The sequence below is a fragment of the Bactrocera dorsalis genome, chromosome 2, assembly GCF_023373825.1.
Source record: "Bactrocera dorsalis isolate Fly_Bdor chromosome 2, ASM2337382v1, whole genome shotgun sequence".
In the NCBI taxonomy this organism is placed as follows: domain Eukaryota; kingdom Metazoa; phylum Arthropoda; class Insecta; order Diptera; family Tephritidae; genus Bactrocera; species Bactrocera dorsalis.
The window spans coordinates 58,214,534-58,227,506 of record NC_064304.1 but is presented as its reverse complement, the minus strand read 5'-3'; the positions used below and the strand labels follow the sequence as shown (position 1 = coordinate 58,227,506).

Sequence of the window (12,973 nt, the reverse complement as noted above, 5' to 3'; positions counted from 1 at the left end):
ATATCGTCGACAACCCCGACATTTTGGTCCTTCGAGCCGGATTTTCCGCCTAATAAAATAAACCCACCCAATTAATCATCGTTTGGATCAGGATTTCGGATCATCAGGATTTGTGCACATACATATTTTCACCCACCCAATCAACCGTATTTTGGATCATCCGGATTAATATTCACCTACCCAACAACCACCAACTTCAGGATATTCACCTACCCAATCATCACTTTATCATCAAACTCATACGTGGAAAATTTGTAAGAACCCAAACTCAAATTTATTTAAAATATAATAATATATGTACATACTTAAATTAGTGCAAATCGGAATAAAACGGCAAAGTGAAACAAGAAAAAAAATTTAATACTCTACTCAAAGTAAATCTTTTGCTTAACCGGTATTAAGCACAAATTATTTGCTAACTTTGTTATTGCCATATTTCGCTTTGCACCTTACCCGTTGACATATATACATACGCATATAATTATTGAGAGCCAAGTAGCGTTGCTTTGGCACCCACCCGTACCTGCGCATACATATGTTTTATTGCTTTACCCGCTCAACTAACAACGAACTAACGAAGTGCAGTGTGAGCAAGCAAAAACAGACCCGGTAGGAAAAATTTCAAAAGACCCAATAGGAAATTTTTCGTTCTTCGGAATTTCACCCATCATAATTTGCGGTTCAAAATTTACACAGCAAACAAAAAATAAAGTCGTTTCTTATTAATTTATTAAAGTTCAAACTTAAATAAAGAAATATTTTTTGAAATTTATTATTTGTTTTATTTCAATTTAATTCGTCGTCGTAAACCCGGTTAAGTGATTTTTTTAATAATAATGGAAGAGTTTAAATTTTGTATTTCCGATTTGTTCGAATACATTGAGGAACATTACGACACCCAACCCGAAGATGAGTCAATTTATACCCTGGAAATAAAAAGGGCGATATATGATGAGGCAAACAAATCGTACGATTCCTTTCGTAGAACCCCACAAAAACCCGGTGAAACTATTGATTTTGCAAAAATCAAAGAAAAATTTTAAAAGGGTCATCAATTATATTTAAAATGTTTAGGATCCATTAATCAAGCTATTGATGATCTCAAGACCCCAACCCCAATAAAGGAAAGAGTTTCAGAAGAATTTACATCGCGGGACATAGGACCCTCAATACATATACCCCCTTGTGATACGGACATATTTTATGGAGATTTCGCAACCTGGCCTTCATTCCGAGATATGTTAACGGCTATATACGTAAACAATCACAAAATCAGCAACGTGGAAAAACTGTTCCATTTGATTCAAAAACCCGAGGAGAAGCAAGAGCAATTGTTAAAAATACACCCTTAACAAATGATGGTTTCCTGATGGCATGGAGAGACCTGGTATCCCAATACGAGAACAAACGAGTTCAGGTCAACGCGCAATTGAAGATTTTATTCAACTTACCCCAAGCAACCCAAGAAAGTGGAAGCGCGATCAAACACCTTCAGAGGACCGTCAACAATTGCCTCACAAATCTACACAACGTGTACATAGATACTAGTAGCTGGGACCCCATCTTAATTGCGGATTGAAATTACCCAAAATCCTACTTCTCCAATTCGAGGACACCATAGAAGATAACTCGGAAATACCATCCTGGAAAACTTTCGACGCGTTTCTCACTCATCGATATAAATCTTTGGAAGCAGTCGGAAATCTAACTGACCCCGTTCCAGTGACCCAATCCGACAGTGGATCCTATAGGAAAGGAAAAGACAGGAAGTTCAGCACATTTCACGCTAATGTTTCCGGAACTTCGACCCTGAATTTTTCACACGCTAGTGCACACTCAGTTAGAGGCAACAACCTTTCAAAAAAGCCTCAAGACATTGAAAGTTGTAAGCTTTGTAGAACACAACATTCAATTCGAGAATGTCCAAAGTTCTTGCAAATGAATGTTGAGACCCGAATAACCACAGTAAAAAATAATGGTTATTGATTCAATTGCCTTGCATTATCCCACAGTTTCAGAGATTGCAAGAGCAAATATTCTTGTAGAATATGCAGAAAGAAACATAACACACTTCTGCATAGGGATACACCAACCCGTTCTCAATCCCCCCGCAAGGATCAAGAGCCTCAAACCCGCCTCTTGACCCAAACACCAGTAGTACCTCCCAAACCCTTAATACCAATATAAATCTGCAAGCCTACACAACCCACTTACAGTCCACTACAAATAAAACCCAAGACCCGCAAAACTTCAGTGGGAACAGATTTTGTTGGGTACTGCTGTAGTCCAAGTTTTATACAAAGGGCAAACATTCACAGCTCGCGCACTAGTCAACCCCGGGTCAGAAGCCACTTTTATTTCAGAGAAATTCCAGAGAAAATTGGACATACCCACGTTCAGGAGAAATGCACAAGTGACTGGATTGAACAACACCGTTTCGGCGACACCCTCCAAAATTTGTGAACTCACCCTTCGTTCACCGACAAGAAAGGAGTTTAAGATAACAACACATGCGTTTATCTTAAAATCTTTAACCGATAATTTACCCACTCACTCACTTAATACGATCATCACTGATACAGATTTCGGTTTTAGTTTAGCTGACCCTCACTTTTATAAACCCAGACCAGTGGACATCTTGATCTGAAGTGACCTGTACCCACAAATAATTCTCAGTGGTGTACGGAAAAATGTACTCGGAACCCTTCTAGCCTAAGAAACGGAATTCGGATGGATTTTATTCGGACCCACACCAGAAAAACCCTTATCACCCTCGATAATGTCATTTTTCAATAAGATGACCCCAGACAAGTTGCTCACACAATTTTGGGAAGTTGAAGAAGTTCCAAGGAAGCCTCTACCTTCAACTTCAGATATAGTTTGTGAGCAAATTTATAAAAATACGACCCACAGAAACTCAGACGGGCGCTATGTGGTAACATTACCCTTTAAAACCCCAGAAAACATAGAATTGGGCAACTCAAGACACATAGCTGTAGCTCAATTTCTTAGAAATGAAAAGTCATTGTCGAGAAAACCCGAAATAAAAGCGGAATACGACAAGGCCATCAACGAGTATTTGGCCCTCGGTCATATGACCAAAGTTGAATACGACCCTGCGGATAATACGAAAACGTATTATCTGCCACATCACGCAGTCATCAAACCGGATCGCATAACGACTCAACTGCGAGTGGTATTCAACGCTTTATGCCCCACATCGAACAGGAACAGCCTCAATGATGTACTACATACTTGACCCATTCTACAAGCAGACCTCGTAATCCAAGTAGTAAAATGGCGAATGTTTCGAATCGTATTCAACGCAGATATCCAAAAAATGTATCGTCAAATACTCGTTGAAAGCAGACACACTCCGTTTCAAAGAATCTTATTTAGGAAATCCCCAAACGACCCTATAGAAGATTTTGAATTACAAACTGTTACGTTCGGTATTAACTGTGCTCCATTTCTAGCTATCCGTACCCTCCTCAAATTAGCGGATGATATACAAGGAACCCACCCACTGGCAGCAGAGATACTTCGAAACGGAATGTATGTTGATGATGTACTTGCAGGAGCACATGACGCACCAACAGCGATATTGGCAAGAGGTGAACTCACTTCACAAGATTCGCTCTATGCAAATGGACCTCAAATGACCCGACAGTTTTATCTGGAATCCCACAAGAACATCTATTGGATACCAACTCACTCAGTTTACCAGAATCCAATAACACAAGAACACTAGGACTCAGATGGAATGCAAAAAAAGATGCGTTCTTTTTTCTTATGAACCCTATTCAGGATAAAACCTCGTATACTAAAAGAGAAGTACTATCGATTATAGCAAAATTGTTCGACCCAGCTGGTTGGCTCAGCCCCGTTGTAGTCACCGCAAAAATAATAATGCAACAGATCTGGCTGGATAAATCCGATTGGGATGAATGTTTGAAACCCTTAACTTTCCATCGATGGAAAATATTCATAAAGGACAACAGGAATCGATTTCGCCGGTCCTTATGACATAAAAAATTACACCGGCAGAGCATGTCTGATCACAAAAGGCTATGTATGTGTATTTGTTTGTTTTGCAACCAAAGCCATACATCTAGAGCCAGTAAGTGATCTCACCACCAACGCATTCATGGCCGCATTCGCACGTTTCTTTTCCAGGCGCGGATGTCCCGCCGATCTCTATTCGGACAATGGTACTAATTTTGTTGGAGCGTCTAAACTTTTAGTTAAAGATCGGCGAGAATTCATGAAGTCATTGAAAACTCAATTAATATCTGGTGAAGCGCACCAAAACATCAACTGGCACTTTAACCTTCCAGGAGCTCCACACATGGGTGGACTCTGGGAAGCAGGAGTGAAAAGTTTAAAGAGCCACTTGAAAAAGGTGTCTCAGAACCAGAAATTCACTTTCGAAGAACTAGCTACCCTTTTAACCCGAATCGAAGTAGCTTGAATTCTCGCCCATTAAGTGAAGACCTTAGACTCCAGGCCATTTCTTAATAGGTACCCCTTTATTAATCCCAGCAGAACCGAACTTAGAAGATGCACATCTAAGCACCGCACAAAGATGGCAAAAACTGAAGATACTCCATCAACACTTCTGCAAACGATGGAAAGAAGAATATTTGAAAGAACTCCACTAAAGATATAAGTGGAAATACCCTCAACGCAACATAGACGTTAACGATATGGTAATTATACGTCAAGAAACTCTACCCCCAAATGAGTGGAGACTTGGTCGCATCGAAAAAACATATCTCGGTGCAGACAATAAAGCAAGAGTAGTTGTCATACGTACCTCTCAGGGAACAATTACCCGCCCAATAACCAAAATAGTCACTTTACCAAATAACTAATCTTATTTCCTTATAGTGACATGGCCTCTCAAAGCAGTACGAAGTCAATTTGCAGCCGCCTAAGCAGCCCCACATTCACTGTGCGATCACTTAGCGTGACCCGTAGCATCAGCCCACTCTCCGACGAAGGAACCCTGGCAAGACGCCTACATCGCTTTAAAGCGACCCTTTCCCCCATTCGAGAGGAGCGTGGAAATACGCATCGCACGGCCCGACGTACCATCAGCCTTTCCCCTATTAGAGAAGAACGAGGAAGTACCCATCGCACAGCCCGGCGTACTATCTGCCGTTCATCAAGGCGAACACACAAACACGTCGCCTGTGGATTGTGTAAAAAAGACCATAGACTGGTAACTTGTTCAAAATTCACCAAAATGAACATCAATGAAAAGTTTGACGCAGTTAATAAATACAAGTACTGTGTCAATTGCTTGGCCAGATCGCATTTCACTCAAAAGTGCACAAGTAAAAAACGATGTGCCACGTGCAACGGGGAACACCATTCAACCCTACATGGACACCCCAGGCTGTTCTGCAAAGAGCAAAAGAAAACAGCAAAAGGCGAAGAAAGATTGCATAGACAAAAAGATCTACCCACGTTACTGGCCAAGCCGATCCTCATACCAACAGTCATGGTCCAAGTTAAACACGATGACAAATGGAACAAGATACGAGCCATAATCAACCCGACCCGAAAGGTGACTATAATTGCGTCAGAGCTGGTTCAGAGATTGAGGTTACAAAAAACGTACCTCGACTCGCATCGTATATGCAAAGTCGTCATAGGATCATTAACTGATTCCGACTGGCATGTCGAAGTTAACTGCCTATTGACGCATGATTTACCGACCCGACCCTATAATCGTGACTTAAGTGGCGAAACCATTAAGAAGTTCGACCACTTAGTCCTAGCCGACCCTAAATTCTGGAAAGACGATAAAATCATGTTGGAACTGGGATCTACCCAAGATTGATGAAACCCGGACTATTCAACCCCGATAACAGCACCGTGATCGCACAAAACACCGCACTCGGTTGGACTTTAACCGGTGCTTGTGCGATTTAAACCCAAAGTATACCTCCAACCCGTTTATAACAATACTCATTTACCCAATTCAAAATAGATCTAAAAATCTTTTTATTCGCAGACACTGCAAGGCGGCCGGGATGTTCATACCAAATGAACACATCCCTGCATTGTCCTCCTAACTCGTCTAAATACGAATTAGAGGACAATGCAAAAAACACCCAACAGTGCCAACATAACAGCGAAGTACGAAAAAACACAATAAAACCAATCACCAGAGCGGACGGATATATACAGGCGCAAAACCTTACAGCATCAGCATCAGCAGTTACAACAAAACTCAACAGCAGCAGTATTAGCAGCTACAACAACAACACCAGCAGTTAAATCATCATCTCAACGCGGGAAAAAATTGCCCACATCAGATTTCATTTAATTTACTTATATTTATATATTATAAATAACCCTTAGCCGTATATTGTATAAACTCATACACAAATATACAATTGTACATACTAACCTACTTAAATTATATACTACACCCACTCGAATATACAAATACACATCTTGTTATCCAACTCTAATAATCTTTATTTTATTTGGCACACCGGCAAATATATCGTCGACAACCCCGACAATACCATATATAATATACCCAAATTACAAAAAGACTTAAAGGATCCAATAAATCAATAAATATCGTAAAATACAAAGCTGTAATAACGGGTGATTTTTTTGAGGTTAGGATTTTCATGCATTAGTATTTGACAGATCACGTGGGATTTCAGACATGGTGTCAAAGAGAAAGATGCTCAGTATGCTTTGACATTTCATCATGAATAGACTTACTAACGAGCAACGCTTGCAAATCATTGAATTTTATTACCAAAATCAGTGTTCGGTTCGAAATGTGTTTCGCGCGCGTGTTTTGTTCAGCGATGAGGCTCATTTCTGGTTGAATGGCTACGTAAATAAGCAAAATTGCCGCATTTGGGGTGAAGAGCAACCAGAAGCCGTTCAAGAACTGCCCATGCATCCCGAAAAATGCACTGTTTGGTGTGGTTTGTACGCTGGTGGAATCATTGGACCGTATTTTTTCAAAGATGCTGTTGGACGCAACGTTACGGTGAATGGCGATCGCTATCGTTCGATGCTAACAAACTTTTTGTTGCCAAAAATGGAAGAACTGAACTTGGTTGACATGTGGTTTCAACAAGATGGCGCTACATGCCACACAGCTCGCGATTCTATGGCCATTTTGAGGGAAAACTTCGGACAACAATTCATCTCAAGAAATGGACCCGTAAGTTGGCCACCAAGATCATGCGATTTAACGCCTTTAGACTATTTTTTGTGGGGCTACGTCAAGTCTAAAGTCTACAGAAATAAGCCAGCAACTATTCCAGCTTTGGAAGACAACATTTCCGAAGAAATTCGGGCTATTCCGGCCGAAATGCTCGAAAAAGTTGCCCAAAATTGGACTTTCCGAATGGACCACCTAAGACGCAGCCGCGGTCAACATTTAAATGAAATTATCTTCAAAAAGTAAATGTCATGAACCAATCTAACGTTTCAAATAAAGAACCGATGAGATTTTGCAAATTTTATGCGTTTTTTTTTTTAAAAAAGTTATCAAGCTCTTAAAAAATCACCCTTTAGTATCCAGAAAACATGATACGTATATTAATACAGTACAATCCGTTTATTATGACATCGAAAGGAATTGACAAACACGTCATAATAAGCGGACGTCATAAAAAGCGTTTCATGATATGAAAAACTATTTTTATGTAAATATGTATGTACTTAAGTATTTTAAAACAGAAACATAGTAATTAAATATGTATACATACATATTAAATTAAAATCAAAATTGCACATAATCAGCACATTATAACGCATACAAGTGTATTTTTTACTGTAAGTAATCTGTAATTTTTGTCTGCTTTTGTTTTTTCATTTTATTATAAAAACAGTCTCTAATACTATTGTGTATAGAAGACATAGCTATGGTCAAATTATCATTTTCAATATTGCTGTGAACAAATCGTGATAATAATTCTGCAGCTTTTAATGCCTCTTCTGCGGTAGGTAATGGTTCTTCCTCGACTTCCTCTTCCCCATCACTTTCGAGTTGTTTCTTAGCACTAATGTTCTGTACGATATTTTCATCGGTGGGTTCTTCGGATGTGAGGAGAGCGCTACCGACGTTAACATAATCTTCCCACATTTCCGGTGCTGCTAAAGAATCTGAATTTAGGTTTCGTGACCACAAAGATAAAGGAATGTCATTTTCTTCATCGAATTCAAGTTCTGATATTTGAATAGGTAAACCGTCGTGGCTTTCAATGAATCCTGCATGTTTGAAACAGGTACGAATGGTACTTTGTGACATTTTATTCCAGGCATCATTAACCATCAGAATTGCATCTAGCACCGTTATTTTTGTAGAAGAGTTATTTTCATTAGCATCAAGACAGTTAATCATTTTGAGCACAAGGTTCTTCCTAAAATTCGGTTTGAGTGATCGTATTATTCCCTGATCCATTGGCTGTAGTACTGATGTTTTATTCGGCGGAAGGAAAGCAAGTGTTATAGACTTTAAATCAGTAACATTTGGATGCGCCGGGCAATTATCAACCAGCAATAAAATCTTTTTCTTCTTCTTCACCAAATCACGATCCCAATCACGAAGCCATTTTTCAAAAAGTTCTGACGTCATCCAAGCTTTACGATTGTTAGCATAATCGACAGGTAATGATTTGACACTTCTAAAACATCTTAGTTTTTGTGACTTTCCAATAATGAGCAATTTCTTTTTCTCTGTGCCACTCATATTAGCTGCTACCATGACAGTTATTCTATCTTTCGACAACTTACCTTCACTACAATTTTCACCTTTACTTTTTAAAGTTTTATCCGGCATTAATTTGTAAAAAAGTCCAGTTTCATCAGCATTAAATATCTCATCATCAGAAAATTGGGTCGTAAATTCGGCCACACAGATATCAACCAGTTTGTTGTTGAATTTTGATCAACAGACGAAGATTCACCGACAATTTTTCCCAGCGCAATGTTATGTCGAACTTTAAAACGACTGATCCCGCTTGCAGAACAATTGAAGTTGGTGAATACCAAAACGCGCGGCAAAACTATTGCGTTTTCCTGTAGCATAGGGCCGCTGACAGGTATTCCTTTGTTTCTCATGTTTTTAAACCACTGAATTAATGCTTGATCAACATTTTCTTGTCGTGATTTTCGAAGCCCGTTCGGTTTCAAAACATTTGAATTGAACGATTGCTTAATGCGGTTCTTGTTTTTAAAAATTATTGAGTATGTCGAATGACCCACGCCAAATTCCTTTGCGAGTCGTGAGTTAGATTCTCCTTTTCTAATCTGCATATTATCTTTCTCCTCAATTGTAAATGCTTTACGTCGTTGTGATGATATTTTTCCACAGTAACAAACAAAAAACAATGCGCGTTCAAGCGTCAATTACTCACTGAGACTCAAAACAAAAACGAGCCACGTGCCGAACGGCGTCGGGAATCAATGAACATTGCCGGAGGTGTAAAGAATCATATCAGTCATTCTAACCGGACATAATTTATTAAAAATGGGTCATAATAAGCGACATGTCACTGTAGGGGAAGTCATTATATCCGACTTTTTTATAAAGAATTTTATATAAAAACCAAACTTCGTAGTGTAATTACGCCATAGTAACCAGTTGGTCAATATAGGCGGAGTCATAATAAACGGATTCTACTGTAGTTATATAATTGAAGGGGTATATTTGAAAACTTTTTTAACATAATACAATATTAGGTAGAAGAAATATGAAAACACCACTGGACCAATTTTAAATTATTTAAAGGAAGAAAATTTGAAACCATTTTGTGTAAGATAATACATACATATCGTCACCTGAAATGCAAAATAACGTATCATCAAAAAATTCGAAATTGAGTGTCTTATTGATTACGCTTCACTACTTCAAATTGTATACATAATATTAAATATGGTCAACATTTTCTGGTTCTGCGGTCATATATGAACCAGTTTTAACCAATATTAATATTTTGTTTCACTCATGTTCCATTTTATTCCGTGTTTCATTCATGCCACTGTAAATTTCTGAAAATGTTGTTACGTTAATTTGCATTTCAGGTGACGATATATTAAAACAATACACGTTGATTTAAGATTGGAAAATTTTGATACACTATCCCCAATAAAACAAGAAATAAAAATCCTGCTTGGTGGTCACTTACTACACCATTGCTAATAAGCATAATTGGTTATCTTATTATCAAATTAATTATACACAAGATGTGTTCCAAAGTAAACAGTACTTTTGTAAAAAAAACGGATCAAATGGTTTTTTCGGCAAAAACAATTTTTTGTATTCTCTTACTACACCATTGTTAATAAGCATAATTGGTTATCTTATTATCAAATTAATTATACACAAGATGTGTTCCAAAGTAAACAGTACTTTTGTAAAAAAACGGATCAAATGGTTTTTTCGGCAAAAACAATTTTTTGTATTCAAAATTGGCTCCCTCTTCTTTAATACAGCTTTTTGCACAGTCTAAAGCATCTCGAACGAGTGTTTTAGCTCGTTGGCCGGTATGGCCGCAAGTATTCCGGTGCAAGCCTTTTGAATGGCCTCTACGTCTGCATAACGCTTTCCTTTCATGGGCAAATGCATTTTTCCGAAAAAGAAGAAGTCGCACGGTGCCATATCATGTGAAAACGGGAGTGGTTAATGGTTAAAATGTGATTTTTGATCAAATAATCTGTCACAAGACGCAATAACTTCACTTCCAATTGATGAAATACCATGAAATTCTCACTGGACAATCAATGGAGGTAGCAGATTCTAACGCACCAGTCGACATATAGATGGCGCCACCAGATTCAAAAAGCCCTGTTTATTTCGAACGCACCTTTTATTATACTCTGTAGCAAAAGGTTGTAAAAGTGTAATAAAAAGAAAGAGAAGAAATGTTAAGAAAATTTTTATTTAAAATTAATTATCTTGAAACTATATATTCGAAGGCGGGATACGTCGAGTAAGAGGTGGAGGAGTTAACAGCACCAATATCACAAACCACTTAGCTATTAAATAAAAAACATCTATGATGGGTAGGGTGGGTCGATTCCGGACTTTTTCGATTCGGTATTTCTAATAGTGCGGAAAAGTTGCCTTAGTACTTCCTGATTCCAATGCAACTTTTTGTTTTGAGATCGGATTGCATCTTCAACCCGAACCTCGGCCTTGAAATTTCGGAAATTCGCCTAAAATCGTGAAATTGTCTACCTAGCATCTGAAATACGCATCTCATGGCAAAATGTATAAAATAAAAGTTATTTGTCACGTCATTTGCTACCGAAATGGTATACGTGATCATGGCCGTAGGACGAACCGTTCCCGAGATACGAGCGAAAAGGCAGCGCGCCACAGCGCAAGGTGAAAATCGGCTTGCGGCCACACTTCTTGACGTTGATTTCGCCGAGTGCTATCACTCACATTCATTCACCTACGCCAAAGGACACGTTCGGATAGGTCTCCACACAAATATTTTTTCATCGAGTTCCTTCACTCTTGTCGGTGATTTCGCCGAGTTCTATCACTTACATTCATTTTCCTGCGCCATACGACACATTCGGACTGGTCTCCACATAAATATTTTTTCATCGAGTGCCTTCACTCTTGTCGTTGATTTCGCCAGGTGCTATCACTTATATTCTCTCAACAAAACACAGAACTCAAAATGTCTGTATCTAAATTTAAATTTAGACAGAAATGTCCTGTGTTTGGCATATATCCGTACAATCTCTCTGAGTCCCAGTTACCTACTTACCAGGATGTTCTTTTGTGTTATCAGTTTGAAAGATTTGGTATAGGGCGACTCCGAGGCGACAACTATGAACCTAGGAGTAAAGAGGTTACAGAAATAGTTGCAAAAAAGGTTGAAAATACTTTCAAAAAGTCATCTATTCCGATAGTTTCACACACCAGAGTTGTACAAATGCTCACCACATACCATAAGAAATTTCTGACTCTTAAAAAAATGTTTTTAAGGAACCCAATAGGTTTGAGCTCTAAAAGAGACGACTTTGTCTCTTCTGCCGGAAAATTATTTGACATCGCTGCTTGTAAATGCATTTATTTCCAGACCAAGCTTATCTCTATAAAATATCAGAAGCTGTTATTTCCGGTCAATGTTCCTCAGATTTAGCGTCGATGCATCCAGGTAACATGTGCAAATCTCGCTGGCTCACCTGTGCAAATAGAATTCTGAGATTATACATTTCTACTGACAAACCAACAAAGGAAATAAAGATTTTGGTCAAGTACATACTTACAGTTTACTCACCTTTGTGGTTCTCAATAAGATTCAACAGTTCAATCAAAGATGGCTCGCGCCATCTCTATGCTGCAATTCAAAGGTCGAGATACTTACCCGCTAAACTGCGCAAGGTTGTAGATTCATCCATTCAACAGAATGCTTTCTTTGCTCTTCCAGAAAACATTCTCCTTAGAATGATGACTGACGAACGGATAGAAGTCAGAAAGTTGGCCCTTGACCGTCTTCTGGCAGCCAGAGAAGCAGAGTCTGACACCATAAATGGAAGAGTTAGATGTAATAAAGTACCAAAGCTGAATTTCAAAGCTAATACTTATTACGATATGATTAACTGGAAGACTATTACCTAGACTGTTCCACCAGTTCTTTGTTCAGTTTCTAGCGAAGAACTCATAAAAGGGCTGTCGGGAGACACTGCAGAGGTATGGAAATTTAGTGAATTCCCCTCTCACACCGTGGCAGTCGAGAGAATCGTCAAACTGGTGACAGAGGCATCTTCTAAAGTTATTGGCCCCCAATCTCGTGATCTTTTTATACGCTCTACACTGAAATCTAGGCAACAAGTGCCAAAGTTTAGTACAAAATCTGATTTTATCAATAAATTTGACACAGATTCAGACTAAAACAAGCCTGACATATGGTTGGTTGGTTGGGTTGGGCTTGGGAGGAACCCGAAGAGCAGCTACCTCCACGCG

General features: G+C 38.8%; 1 protein-coding gene across 1 annotated transcript; it reads right to left on the bottom strand.

Annotated features, from left to right (window-relative positions):
- Window positions 1-6,619: 6,619 nt before the first annotated feature.
- On the bottom strand, window positions 6,620-8,863 carry LOC125776345 (tigger transposable element-derived protein 4-like). The gene has a single exon (XM_049448096.1). The coding sequence runs from the start codon at window positions 8,825-8,827 to the stop codon at window positions 7,817-7,819; it is 1,011 nt and encodes a 336-aa protein (XP_049304053.1). The 5' UTR covers window positions 8,828-8,863; the 3' UTR covers window positions 6,620-7,816.
- Window positions 8,864-12,973: the final 4,110 nt, after the last annotated feature.

What these genes read in the sequence shown, in the direction of transcription:
- LOC125776345 (XM_049448096.1), bottom strand. Translation starts at nt 8,827, where the DNA reads ATGCCGGATAAAACTTTAAAAAGTAAAGGTGAAAATTGTAGTGAAGGT.